Below are 14,443 nucleotides of genomic sequence, written 5' to 3'. Positions count from 1 at the left end.
GGGACAAAGGGCTCAGGAGGAGCCAGCCCGAGCGGAGCCGGGGGGCAGGCTCAGCCCTGCAGGCAAACCGCCCTGCCCACTCCCACATGCAGCCCCCAAAACTAAAATAAAACAGAATAAAACGGAATCAAATCACATCGGTCTGCTACTTGTGGGGTGTAGTGGAGAGGCGGGGGGTGGGACACTGCACCAGTGCACCCCAGTTTCTCTCCATCCCCCCAGAACTGCTGGACCCGCCCTTCCCTCACATCCCTACGGGCACATTCAGACCAGGCTCTGCCCTCGCAGACCCACTCTGAGCAACAACCCTGAGGCTCAGGGCTGGGAAATGCCCTTTGGGCAAAGAGCCCATCTGGCAAAGCAGGCAGGAGCCACGCGGGGGGCAGGGAGGGGACCACTGGTCCCCAGCAGCACTGGGGTACTTAGCTGAGAGGATGCAAACCAACTCTAAATCAACCCACAAGGAGAGTCTGAGCATCACCTCACTGACCGTCCGCGCATCATCACCAACTGAATGGTAAAGCTTTCTTCTCCTCCAAGTCCCTCCACCTGCACCTGCCATCCCTATCCTCGGGGACATCTCCTGGGCCTCCCTCTCACACCAGCCCCGCTCTTGGTGGCCACCTGGCTCCTCCGGTGTGCGGGACGTGAGGCCGCCCGCCCTGCACACACTCCTGTTAACGGCAGCTGCCAGGATTTTCTCAGCTTTGCATGATGCTTATCATATTAAAGGCTGTCTGGCTTGAGAGAAGTTGACAGATTTGTCCCTTGGGCAATCATTTAACATAAGAGGACCTTATTTTTTTTATTTAGTTAGAAGATAGTTCAAAACTTTAAGGATCTCAAACCAATGCTTTTGAACCTATTTTCCCTGCTTTAGTGCTCCACAGGTGCTCAGAGCATCCCACCTCCCCAGTGAGACGGGCAGAGATGCTCCACGGAGTTGTATTGAGGCAATTCAGAGCATTTCAGGAACAAGGACCACGCCATCCACTCAGGCTGCTGCTGCCAGTGCAGCATCAGTAACATTGTGCATCCCAACAGCTCCAGTGGAGCAAACCAGCAGATGAGTTTATGGAAACTGGTGGGATTATGAACCAACCCCTCCAAATCCCAGCTCATCATTCTCAGCTCCAGCAGTGTTTGCTGTCCGGTCAGCTCGAGAGCCACGTTCCTCCCAGCGCTGTCAGCAAACAGGGCTGGCACGTGTTACTTACGTCCAGAAATAGCAATTCTAGCTTAATGGTTAAAATCAATAGGGAAGCAATCTGCAGAATAAATCCTTTTACAGATCCGGGAAGGGAAGGTGCTGTGGAGGCAAAAGCCGGGGGGGCAGCTTCACAGAACACCTATGAGAGCCATGCCCCCTTTCCCCTCCCCTTTGATCTTCTCCCATTATTTTTTATTCTGACTGAAGGAGTCCAACATCAAGGGCTGTGGTGGAGCAAACAGAGGAATTGCCTCAAAAATCCTGCTTTGATTTTATTTCTGTTTTCACTTGTTTTTGTCTGATCTGGCTGGACAGAGGCTGATCCCCATCAGACAGATCTCTGCATGCTGTGGCACACTGGGGACAGGGGGGGGGCTGCAGAGGCAGGGCTGCACAGACCTTCCCCCCAAGTTGGGCTCCCACAGCCAGCATCCCAAATCAGACGCTCCAGCATCCCAAATCGGACGCTCCGGCATCCCAAATTAGTCCCTCCAGCATTCCACTATTCCATGCCGACCACTTCAGCATCCCTCGCCAACCACTCCAGCATCCCCAGGACAAGCAAGGGCTCCACTCAGCCCAACCTGCCCCAGCACAAACTCTCCCCAACAGAGCAATTGCAAGTGGGGAAACCATCCAAGCCCCCGGGCTGCTCCGGTGTAGCAGACATCCCACTGCTCCAAGCAGAGGGCTGCAGGTCCACATTTCACACCTTCACAAAACCAAACCACCACTGTCTGACCGGCACGGGGTGTGGGAGGCTGGTGTGACGCTGCCCAACGTGCCGGTGCCCCAACACACTCTTTATCCCATCAGTGCTTCCCAAATTACACCCTCACAGTGAGCAGCTGCTGTGTGCTGAGTCAGCAAGTCTGGGGGCATGGCTGCTCCTGCAAACGCTGCTGTGCCCGCGGCTTTGCCCAGCTGCAATCTGTCCTCCCCGCAGCCCCCCTGGGAGCACCCAGGCACCATTTCACACTTCATAAAATATAAACCGTGGCAGCGGCGTGCAGCCTCCTGGGTGCAATGTGACCGCTGTAAAACACACTAGCTTTAACTCATAAAAGATAATTACTTTGGCCCATTTAATATTTAAGAGAAGTGATAGGAAAATACAGGGTCAGCAGCAGCTTCATCTCGCTCACGTGCCCACATGTGCTGCCCGGGCAGCGGCTGAGTTTCTATATTTCATTTCAATTTGGGAAGTGTGGGGAGCAGTAGGGATGACTAGGGGAACTGGACCCTGACCCCATTCCCATCCCAGCCCCTGCCCAGCCGGTGCTGGTACCTGCGAGCTGCCAGGACGGGGCACTCAGCATCGCCACGAGCCCCCTCCCCATGCAAGCTGCAGCCCCATTCACCTGCCTTCTCGAGTTCCCTGGCTGTGCAGGGCACACCTTGCCAGCCTGCCCTCTTTCTTCCACTTAGTTTGTCATTAAAACGTTTGCACTGCTAATGGGACAAATTAAAAAAAATATTTGTTCGTCTTTATTATCCTGGGAGGGAACAGGGAGAGAGAGGAGGCTCCTTCTGCCTTGAATGGGTAATTTATTTGTCCTGCACTAAATTCTCCAGTCTATTCTCTGTTGACCCGCTGCCTGATGTATGACATATTAAAGCCTATATATAACAATGGGAAGAGCTGTGTAATAGCATGATTAAAGAAATCTGCCATTCTGGCTGCATTTTCCCAACTGTTTGTAATAAAGATGTCAGAGCGCTGAACAGATAGTGCCGTAACTTGGCATGCGGGGAGACAGCCTGGGGGGCTATGGGGGTCATAAAAACATCAACATCAGCAGGAACCCCTGAGCCAGCCCCGCCAGCCCCCAGCAGCAGCAGCAGCCAAGCTCCAGCTTGGACTCCAGCTGTTCCCAGTGTTTTCTGCTCCTGCTGAACCAAAACCCAGCCCCTGGCGCCCGTGTCACCTTGGTTTAGGTTCTTTTCCATGAAGCCATCAGGCTTCACTAGGGCAGAACTATTGCTCCTGAAGGCTGCAACTCAAGGAGCACAGAAAGCCACCATCATACAGAAAATGAAGCTGGCAAAATCAGCCGTGCTTCCCTCTACAGCAAGAAAACCTGGTGCTGAAGAGCAGAAGGCTTTAACAGAGAGAGAGAAAAATTGGCAAGACTGAGAGGCCAGCCCTAATGCAATTCTTTCCAAGAATCATTTAGATGAAGGATGCAGGAAAGCAGAGGAGCACTTCCCGGCAGGAGCGACGTGCTTTTGCTCACCCGCAGCACAGAGCGACAGCAAAGCTGGTGATTTAAGCGCACCCGAGGACATCGCTGGGCACAGCCCCGGGACATGCTCTGCAAAGGGAAAGCAAAGCTAAAACCAGGGCAGACGCTCCTGCACTGGTCCTGCTCCCTCCTCTTCACCTTTGGCGCCAGCACAGACATCACAGCCCGTGCCAGGGAACACGGCACCACGAACACGAGCAGCAATGCCAGAGCTTTCCTTGCAAACCCACGTCCTCTGTGCTTCCAGGAATCCTGGGGAAAGGAGCGGCTGCAGCGACCAAACTGCAAAGGCTTGCACTTCAGTACCCAAAAGCTTTTCAAGAGCGAGCTGCCAGGAGAGGAACGATCAGCACATGGATTTGCTTTATGCAATTTACTGCTCAGCCCCCACCACCCCATGCTCCTGTCCCACTCGCAGCCCACATGGTACTGCAGCCCCATTGCCCACTGCGCTGCAGCCGCCCCAGCAATTTGTCCTGTGCAATAGTGACCACCCCCTGGACAGGTGTGTATGTCACAGAAGGGAAACTCTGGCGCAGCGCTAATTACAGATACACTGTTCCCTGCTCCTTTTAGCAACAGGCAGCAATAAAAAAAATAGGGTAAATCTGGGCACCGAGGATGGATAGAACTACAAAGGAAGTGTCATCATCAAAGAACTACAAAGGAAGTGTGGAAGTGTCCACATCACTTGAGGAAAGGTCAATACATCTCCGAGGCTGTAGAACAGTAGCAATAATGCAGGTTTAAGGCTTTTTTCTCAGCTCTGGTGGAAAAGTAATAAGTCACCCAAGTCTGCTCCTGATTGACATCCACGCTCAGGAAGCTGCATAATTAATGCCCACTGGATCCTGCCAGGTGCTCTCCCTCTGACGGTTTGATGGACGGCCCCACTGCTGTCCTTGGCTAAATGGCTCCAGCCCTTTGGGAAACTTTCCATTCCATGGAGTCAAAAGGGTGTTTGAGAAGGTTTCATCCCACTGCTCCTGCCTGCAGACCCTGCAGAGCTACGGCACCGTGCACCTGCACGGAGAACCCTGCTCTCTCCTGCTCCCCTCAGCCCAGCTCACAAACCGCTCAGTGCCTCAGTTTCCCAAACAGGGCTGTTCACCCTCCTGCCTCCCACGAGCACGATGCTGCAGCGCTGGGGCTGAGCGGGACCCAGCTGGAGCACCATGGGCACTCACTCCCTGCTATGTGCTGGGGCTCTTCCACACCGGACCCCAAAATGCGCCCCATCCCTCTGCCATCAGGGATGCTGCTGTGGGAGATGACACCCATGCATGAGGGGATGTGGGAAGGCAGCTGGATCCAGGATGCTGCCCTGGTACTGCAACCTCGGTTTGGGGGTGCTCAGAGCCTCCCCGGCCTGAGCAGCAGCGCCAGCGCCCCCTGCACTTCTGCCCTTACGGTTTTTCTCCATCCAAGGGGTTCAGGCTGCTGGTTTTGCAGCCTCTGCCCAGTGCCCAGGGGGGAATTTGCGGTCTGGGAGGACCCACGCTGGGCTCCTGGCCATGGCACACACCCACCTGCAGCACCATAGGGATTTCAGCGACTCACAGCCGCTGGAAACCCGGTCGCCTCTATTAAAGGTGCGCGGTGGGACACCCGCAGCAAGCAAGGAGCTGCGAGGCTTTATTTTTATCACAGTCAGCAAAATGGACAGCTTGAGAGCGAGCTGAATGCCGACCCCCAGCTGTGCCCAAAACCTCCTTCCCGGTTAAAGAGGGAATGAATAAATGAAAATATGTAATATTCTGCAGCCCACAGAGGGAACTGGAAGCACTTAGCTGAATGGGTACCTTGGATGCCCCGCTGGCCTCTGGCTGTTGGGCTCCTTTCTCACAAAAAGAGCCGCTCTAAAGGCAACGGGAGATGCTGGCACCAGGACAGAGCAGGCTTTTGAAATTCAACCTTTTCTTCTCACTGTTTTTCTAGCCGCACATGTATTTTCAACTCTCAGCCAGAGAGAGGTGGTGCTATTCCCTCCTGTTTCCCTCCTGGGCAAACTGAATTTGTGACAAGGTGATAGCCATCGGCAGGAGGAGAAAAAGCCGCATGAGCGCTGCGCAGGGACTGCAGCCAGAGCACGGCACGTGCCGGGGCCGCGGCGCTGGGGACGGCGGCGGCTGCTCCTCAACGCCAGCGAGAAAGCAGCGCCGAGGCTCCCTTTGGTGAGATTTCAAGGAGACGGTTTTGAATATACAACTTCAAAGTGCATGAAAGGGGCAGGGAAGAGCTGGCTATCAGGAGGCAGGTTTAACCACATTAAAAGAGTCATCGCCCCCACTGAGACTTTTGCTCCATCCCGCTTTGATCCATTTTTTATCCGTATTTCCTTTCATTTCTCTCCTTTTGTTGAAGCCTGATGGGGGAATCAATACCAGCGAGTGATGCTGAGACATGCTCTGGTTGTTAATCCTGCACCCGAGTCTGCTCCGAAGCCACAGCCCTGCCTGGGCCCGTTAACATCCCTATTCAAACTGAATAATTGCAACAAGGTTGTTGAATATAGCACTCGATTCACTTCTGGAGGGACTTGCAGGATGCTTGGGACAGAATATTCAGTAAGTCTGAGCAAAGCAGCTCAGCCCACCCAGCAAACTCTCTGTGGCCAACACAGAAACCATCCCTCCAGCTGCCTGGCAGCTGGTCACTCTTAAAATGGGATAACACCTCCAGCATCCACCCTCCTGAAAACTTCTGAGGCAGAAGGAATTCCATTCCATTTCCATTTCTTTGCCAAGAGCCTTATCCTACAGTTCAATCTGAGACAGCGCGTTCATTTTTTTTAAAGTTGGAAGGGCATTAGGGGAGATGGAGGTGGGGAAAGAGAACAAGAGACAGGAGGAGAAAGAGAACTCGCTGTAAGTGCCGACAGCATTCATCCTTTTAAAATAATTAATAAATGATTAATGGCATAAATTACCATAAGATGTGTTATGACATGTTGCAGAGACATTTATAAATGTCTATGGCTTAGTTTATAGCAGCCTTTATGCAGCTCTCATAAATTGAAGTGTGTAAATCAATGTGGCTGTCTCTAAAATGGGTTAGAGCACATCTTAAAATAATTTATAAGGGATAAGGCAATTTCTATATGCTTGTATTAACAAAGTCTTTATAAATACAATCTTCATCCAGACTCATCCTATTATAATTCAGTTACTGTATTAGGTACTCAAGAGATGATAAAATTATTGCTACCTGAAGTTGTCCCTTTGCAGTGTCATCAGGGACAATGTGCCAACACGAGTTACCTCCCCTGGTCCTTCCCAAAGAGCTGGCACAAGGTGACACCACACAGCCTCTGTCCTGACTGCACATGGCCAGGGGACAGACCCAGAAGCCCCTGGGGGACCAGACACCAACACAGAGCATCACCCAGCTCCTCCATGGGCAACAAAGTGCTCAGCACCACCCAGGCTCCAGCATCGCATCGTGAGCAGCACATCATATGAGCCCAGCACCAGCCACCGCTGGGACGAGCTCTCTTGCCCTCCCCTAACCCCAGCACTGAGACAAGCTACAAGGAGAGGCAGGACCTCCTATACCTTTGCAGGCGCCGGCGGCTCCCAGGTGGTAGATGCCAGCTAAGACACGCCAGACCGCTGCCTGCTCCTCCGCTGTGATGCCCAGTGTGCCCATGGCAGCCTGGAGCTGGGCAAATGCTGCCGAGGCTTTCTGCTTCTCCTCGGGCTGCAGGGGAAAGAGCCAGAGGGGAAACGTCACCACCTCTGCCAGAGCATCACAGGCACTGGGGATGGGGGACAGATGGGTACATGTGTGGGGAGTGCAAAAGGCATGTGAAAACCGCACGGTGAGCAAGGAAAAGACAATAAGGGGACCTTAGGGACAGGTTGGATAGCACAGGGGTGAAGCTCCTGGCAGGTTCCTCAAGAGCCTGGTGTTAGGAGCAAGGCTGGGTACATCTTCTCATCATGCAGCTAGCCATAATGCCTGCTTTGGGAGTGCCTACAGTGACATTAAGCAGCAGCTCAAGATTGTCACTTGATATCTTCTCACTCTGGCATTTCTCCCTACCTTTGCAAATGGCTTGATCCCAAAGGAATTGCTCTCTGACACCTGATGCAAGTGCAGCATCGTTCTGCAAGCAGTGATAGAAAATGAGACTCAAGCTCCCTCCCCATCCCACACTTCCCAACCTCCCCTGCCCTCCCTTTGGGCAGCACCTCTGACACCCAGGGAGCCCCTTTGCCTTTACAGTGACATCTGGGTGACCTCATTGGGAATAGCTCCCGTGGTCAGAGAGGTCTCAAAAACCAAGCTGCTGGAGCAAGCTTTGGTATAAATCACAGGAGACCCTCTTGGCAACAGGGGTACCCATCAGCTGAGCCGCCCGGTGCCACGGGAGCCGTGCACCCACCTGTGTGCTGCATCCAGCCCCGCCAGCATCAGGGAGAAGACGTTGAAGTTGCTCTCTCCGGGGGGCTGCTGGGCAACGCGAAACCTCTCCAGGAGCAGGGTCTGGGGGGAGCGGAGCAGGTGTGAGTGCAGCGCCCTGCCCCCATGTGCGGGCAGGTGGCCGGTGTGCAGGGTGTCCAGGTCTGGGCAATGTGATGGCCCTCACAGAGGTGCCACCATCTCTATATAAGCCAATACGTGGTTTTGAGACAAGCCTGGATCTGCCTCCAGCCTTGTTGAGGTTGTTTGGTGCCAGTGGTGACACCAGGAACGAGACCCTGCTGAGCCAGGACCCCCCCAGTTGTCCCATCCTCCCACAAGCATCTCAGGATGGTACCAGTGGTCCAGAGAGCGAATGCTCCCAGGGGCACGTTCCCACTCCTGGACAAGGATGGCCACGCCATGCCCAGGGTGTGGAGGACAGCAATGGGGCAGCCATGGGGACCTCTGGTGTCTCCCAGGACACGGCTCAAGCCCCCTTCTCCATCAGACGAGGCTCAGGGGCATGGGCAGCTCTGATTAAAGTGCCATTGCCTAACAGCCCTGATGGCGATAAAAGTCCCCAGATGTCTCTGCTCACAGCTGATGTGTGAGGTGCTGCTAATGAAATGCTGAATTATACATTTCCTCATGAACTTTTCATTCCAGAGCTGTTCTGCAGTCCCTGCCAGGGGAGGAGGTGATGGGGACCCTGCCACGCAGCTGACAGAGCTCCTGCTCAGTTGCGGTTTGGGACACCTTTGGTCCAGAAGCAGAGCATCGCTCCTCTTGTGCCCAGCCTGGCTGGGAATGTGGCGCAGGGGCTGCTGACCCCCAGGTTCAGCCACAGCCCTCCCGTCTTGCCAGGTACCTGGAGGTGAGCAGCGGTGATCCGGCCGGTGGCACTGAAATCCAGGGACAGGACCATGGAGAAGCGCGTGGAGCTGCTGCTCTGACCGGTGGTCACTGACCCAAAGGCTCCCAGGACTGTGAACATCGCCTGGATCTTCTCCACTGCAAAACCAGCACCAGCAGCACCCTGAGGCCCCCTGCGACACTCCAGTGTCACCGGGAGCAAGCCAGACCTCGTCACTGCTGCACCCACACAACCTCGGGGCTGCAAACAGGCACAGGAGGAGCTTCTCCTCCCAGCTGCACCTTCACCCGCTCCTCCCAGGGTCTGTCCCACTGGACAGGGACTCACAGCACTGGCTGGGCATGAGTTTATCACCCTGCAATGCAAGAGCACGTGTGTGCTGGCCAGGGTACATGTGCCACCCTGCTCCAGGCCATTCATCAGCCCTTTGCCAAGTGCATGGTGTACCCAGACTCGCCCAGACCTCCAAAATCCAAACCTGCCCTCTAAAGCTACCGATTGCTTCACAGCGCTTCCTCTCATGTCACTGGTAACTTGATCACATGGGAAAAGTGCTGCCCCAAGCATGCAAGTAATTCCCTTCTGGTGCTTACTCGGGTGTTTATCAAAATAGCAAAGCTGTTGGGTCTGGGACGCGTGAGAGGCAGTGGCACTTGCAGCCCTGCAGCTCACCCGCCTCCCCCACTGCAGCCGTGTGCTACACTTGCACAGCCATACCAAGCCACCCCAATGGGCCATGAATCATCCCAGGAATGGGCAAAATGAAGACACTGGATGGAAACTGCATCACCTTTGCATTTGTGTGCACTCTCCAGCCTGCATGGACGCTGTGCACTGACTGTCCAGTGCCAAGCACCCTGCAGCCCCAGTGCTCGCTGCACCCCTGCCTGGGCTCGGGGCTTGCGGTGGCCACCCAGCCCCATACCTGAGACAGTGCCATCCAGGCTGCCTGCCGTGCCCACCAGGTACTCCAGGGCGCTCTGGCAGCACGTGGTCTTCCCAGCCCCGCTGCGTCCCAGGGGCACGATGGCCTGGTCCTGCCGCTGCAGCAGCAGGGTCCTGTATGCTCTCTGTGCCACCGAGCAGATGTGCGGGGGCATGCTGTCCCGCTTCCCCTTGAACACCTGCAGGCAGGGAGAGAGTGGGACAGCACACCCCAAAACAGGCTCCTTGTAGAGAGAATCCTGAAGACGCATCATGCTCAGGATGATGGTTTCTCTCTATGGTGCAGAACCCCCTGAGATTCCCAGGCGAAGGAGAAATGCTGCCCAGCACGGCCAGCCCAGCACTGGGGAGAGGGTCGGGGACTGACCCAGGGAACCCCCAGCAGGACCCACTTTGGCCTGGCCGTGAGCAAGAGCTCTGCCAAGCACCAGCCCAGTCCTGTTCCCTCCCCAGCCCCAGCACCCCCGCTCCACTCAGGGATTGCAGCCACAGCAACACAGCAATTTTCTCATGAAACCATGAAAAGTTGAGTGCTGGGAGCAGTGCCCACCTGAAAGCATCCCTGGCCCGAGAGTCCCTGGTCCTAAGTGTCCCCAGAGCATCCCCAGCCCTGAGCATCCCTGGCCCCGAGTGTCCCCAGCACATCGGCCACGCTGTGACAGTCGCACGGTGCCACCTGCCGGCCCCACAGCGCCCAGCGCCCTCCGCCACTGTCCCTGCGGGGGCTGGGACCGCTTCCCAAGGGAGGTCCCAGCCACTCCACAGCCCCCGCGCTCACCTTCCCCGCGCTGCTGGTGGCCGCAAAGCTGGGCCTGATGGCCACCAGGCTGGGCCCGGCGTGGGTGCAGGGCAGGCGGGCGCGGTACCGCTGCTGCAGCGTGTGCATGGCACTGCACTCGTTGAGGCTGAGGAGGGCGGCCAGATCCTCGGCGTAATCCAGGCTGGGGGGGTTGGTCTGCAGGGAAAGAGCCAGAGCCCCTCCGGGCTCTACCATCGCTGCACAGACTGTGCTGGACCCCACCAGCATCCTGGACCCAGCAATGGGCTGCCCAGGTCCCATCATGCCCAGCACCGCGGGCAGGGCTCCCATCCCCGCGCCAGCCAAAGCACGGAGGGGGCTCACCCGCTGCACGCTGTCCTCGTCCACCTCGGTGACACTGCCGTCCTCCCGGCGCACCCGCAGCCTCCCCGCCGGCAGCTCAGGTGTCCCCACATCTGGCTTCAGCTGCGTGGCTGCAAGGAGAGGACGATGAGTCCCTGCTGCACGGCATGGCTGCGGCACGGTGCCGGAGCAGCACTCAATGCTCACCCCACTCCTGACCCCCAGCCAGGCTGCAGACAGCTTGTACCTTCAGTGCTGGGAGGTCAGAGTACAGGAAGGCAAGTTACCGAGCGTGAATCCGTCCTGCTGGATGAGCCAGACCTTCTCCGCTTCGTACCAAACGTCCCTTGGAGCCTGTGGAGTGGAGAGAGGGGAACGGTGAGGAGCCAGCAGAAAACTGAGCTGCTCAAACCGCAGCTGCCCCACAGACAGCAACACCTCCAGCCAGAACCCTGCCTTCCTCTGCCCGCCCAGCACCTTCCCCCAGCCCCCCGCTGTGCCCACACGAACAAAAAGAGCTGCATGAAACCAGAAAGTGGCATTAGTGCCCCAAGACACGGGGTAACAGCCCGGCATGTCTGCACACACCTTACCTGGTCCTTATCCGTGCTCTCGCCTGTCTCTTTGCTCTCTCCCGGTGCCTCTTTACCCTCTCCCAGCTCTTCCTTCACCTTCCCCACCTCCTTTGCCACATCTTCTGACTTTTCTTGGATCCCTCCCGGCTCCTCCTTGGGTCCCTCTGCCTTGTTCACATTTTTTCCAGGCTTTTTGATTTCACTTGGCTCCTTCTTGCCACCTCCGACGTCTTTCCTCATCTTCTCCGGCTCTCTCCTAACTGGCCCCGGCTCCCTCTTGGTTCTTGCCTTGGCTGGGGGCTGCTGGTGGCTGGGGGGTGCCTCCTTCTCCTTCTTGGTGCCCTCAGGGCCCGTCCCCTTGGTTGCGTCCCTCTCCTTCGCTGGGACTTTGCTGCAGCGCTGGGGGCCCTTGTTGGGTACAAGGGCTGGAGCTGGGCGGCTGCCCCCAGGGTCCCCGGGGCTCTTCTCTGGGCACGACGGCTTCGCTGCCTTGGGAGCCTCTGGGCGAGGGGTCTCTGCTGGTTTGGGGACAGCCACTGCTGGGCCAGGTGTGGGGGACAGGGTTTTGCTGGGGGTGGCCCTCGGTGCCACCCTCCCGGGTGGCAGCTCCTTGCGTGGGGGGGCCGAGACCCTGTCACCCCCCTGGCCTTCCACGTGCAGCCCGTTCTGCAGCAGCTGTTCCTTGCTGGCCACCTCTCCTCCAGTGGCCGGGGTGTCCCCAGCCGGGCCCTCGCCGTCCTGCCCCACGGGCTGCCAACAAAGGAGAGGAGCTGGGTCTGACAGGGACAGGGACAAGGACCTAACCCCACCCCTAGGAGCCGCAGCCTGTGCAGGATGCCCATGCCCAGCACAACCTGGCAGACATGCAGCTCCAGGCATGGTGAAGGCTGCACATGGCTGCCTGGACCCAGCCGCATGGTCGTGGTGGGTGCCGGTACCTTCCAGCTCCTCCTCTTCCTCCTGCCCAGCCACCTCCCACCCCTCCACCCATGTGCTGGGTCACAGGGATGCCCCACATGCTCCCCTTCCTGCACTCAGGGAGCTGAACCCCAGAGCCTGCTGCTCTGCCTAATTACTCGCCTTCCACTTGAGCAGTTCAGGAATGGCAAGGTGCATTAATGAGGGCTACCGTATTAATTGCTCGAGGCTGGTTGCTGCAGCTCAGGGTGTGCTGTGAGCCTGAGCCTTGCTGTCCAGCCCAGCTCATGCAAAATAAAGCTCAGGCTCCCAGGGCCAATGTTGTGGGGTCCTGCAGCCCCAGCCTCCGAGATGGGGGCTGGCAGCACCGCAGCAACCCCGGCTGCTGCCTTGGCTGGGAAACGCTTTGGGCTGGGGACAGACAGGGACACGCAGACAGTGCCAAGCAGGACACCCTGCGCTGCATGGGGTTCATCCCCACTCACCTCCTCTTTCGCACTTGCCTTGGTTTCCTTCTTCAGTTTTGCCGCCTTCGCCTCCTTCTCAGTCTCCCGCACGAGCTGCTTGATGAACCCCCCCGGGATGACCGACAGCAGCAGGGGGGGTGCGGACGGGGGCGGCCCCCGGTCCTCGTCCCGGATCTGTTTGGGGGAGCAGAGGCTGGGTTACGGGTCATGGCATGGGGACAGGAGCCCCGGTAAAGCCAGTGCCACGGGCATGGCAGCAGCACAAGTGCACAGGAACATGGAACTGAGCACCGGGGCTCTGCTCTGCCGGGCACAGCCACGTCGTGCAGGTTGCCGGTGAGGCTGTGGGCTGCTGGTGAGTACCAGGCTGGCTCGGGAATGCTGTGAGGAGCAGGAGGAGAAGCACCAAGAAGAAAAGCCCCGCAGAGAAGCACCGAGGTTTCCACACTCCACTGAGGGCCGGGCACTGCGGGGAAGCCGCAGGCGCTGCCAGCTCTGCCCAGCGCCCGGCAGCTCCAGCACGGCCACGGGAGGAACCATCCTGGCTGCAGCAAGTGGTTCCTGGTGTCACCGCAGCCACATGCAGACCCGCTGCACGCCGGGCCCCAAGCCGAGACGCAGCCCCATGTCCCGCAGCTCCCACAGCGAAGGGCTGTCCCAGCCGTGCCATCGCGCAGCAGTGCCAGTACCGAGCCCTGCAGACACCCACGAGTCTCAGCTCTGCAAGGAACCGCGTGCCCTGAACAGCAGCAAAATTGCTCAAAACAGAACACTCAGGCTACAGAGGTGCCTGGAGCTGGTAAGGTTGGACACAGCAAGAGCAACGTGCGCAGGGAGGCGAGGGGATGGCACCCCGAGGCGTGCGGCAGGCTGGCTGCAGTGCGTCCCCCCACCCGGCACTGAGCCCCCGGGCAGCTAGCGAGCATCCAGCCCCAGAACACCGCTGGTGCCACCACAAACCGAGACTTTCCTTCTGCTCCCAGAGCGCCAGGCGTGAGGAGATGGCCATGCTGGCAGTGAGGAGGGACGATGCTGTACAGAGAGCCACGGTGCCACGCCAGGGACAGGAGACAGAGAGAGAGAGTTATAGCCAGGGGCTCCTGCCAGCACCAGGGCTATGCTGGGGCTGGCAGCACCATCACCTTGCCGGGCACTGCCCTGGGCTGAGCTCACAGCACCGGCTGGAGCGTGGCAGCTCGGGCACGGAGTGGACACGGTGTTTGGCAGCACTGGGGAGCGCATGGCCACGTGCAGCCACTTCCAGCACCCAGCACAGTGAGGGGCACAGGGTGTCGGTGGCACTGGGACCTGCCCCAGGCTGGGTGGCACAGGGTGGCTGCGGGAGCCTGCTCATGCCCCATTTTGAGCTGACCTCGGCTTCACCTGTCGAGATCATTCACGCACGGAGCGGGCCGGGGCTCGCCTGGCCCTGCCGCGCAAGCCGGCAGCCGCATCTCCTTGTACAGTAAAGGGCAGGAGCGGCCAGGAGCCGGCTGAGGAATGTCACTTGCCTTCTGGGGCAGCAGCCCCGGGCGCCACGTGCCCTCTGTCCCGCTGGGGACCAGCGCTGCCCCCATGCTGTCCCTCCAGCCAGGGCTTTGTGGCCACAGGCAGAGCCAGCCCCGAACCCAGGGGTGCCCGCAGCAGGTGACCCCGCACCCGCCAGCCAGAGCTGGATCCTCAGTTCCCACTCTGCACA

At 58.0% G+C, this 14,443-nt stretch overlaps 1 protein-coding gene across 1 annotated transcript in view; it reads right to left on the bottom strand.

Annotated features, from left to right (window-relative positions):
- Positions 1-13,753, bottom strand: part of MYO18B (myosin XVIIIB) — a gene marked incomplete at both ends in the record, with an annotated part of 58,167 nt that extends 44,414 nt beyond the window's left edge. The window contains 11 exons of the mRNA XM_080355245.1: positions 7,011-7,155; positions 7,501-7,564; positions 7,844-7,944; positions 8,732-8,874; positions 9,663-9,861; positions 10,461-10,637; positions 10,806-10,915; positions 11,072-11,138; positions 11,378-12,109; positions 12,763-12,918; positions 13,715-13,753. Coding sequence (XP_080211371.1) covers positions 7,011-7,155; positions 7,501-7,564; positions 7,844-7,944; positions 8,732-8,874; positions 9,663-9,861; positions 10,461-10,637; positions 10,806-10,915; positions 11,072-11,138; positions 11,378-12,109; positions 12,763-12,918; positions 13,715-13,753 — 1,933 coding nt within the window. The remainder of the gene's footprint in view (positions 1-7,010; positions 7,156-7,500; positions 7,565-7,843; positions 7,945-8,731; positions 8,875-9,662; positions 9,862-10,460; positions 10,638-10,805; positions 10,916-11,071; positions 11,139-11,377; positions 12,110-12,762; positions 12,919-13,714) is intronic.
- Positions 13,754-14,443: the final 690 nt, after the last annotated feature.

This window comes from Nesoenas mayeri (assembly GCF_963082525.1).
Source record: "Nesoenas mayeri genome assembly, chromosome: 17".
Taxonomy (NCBI): Eukaryota; Metazoa; Chordata; class Aves; order Columbiformes; family Columbidae; genus Nesoenas; species Nesoenas mayeri.
The sequence above is the reverse complement of the archived record's forward strand: the minus strand, read 5'-3'. Positions and strand labels throughout refer to the sequence as shown.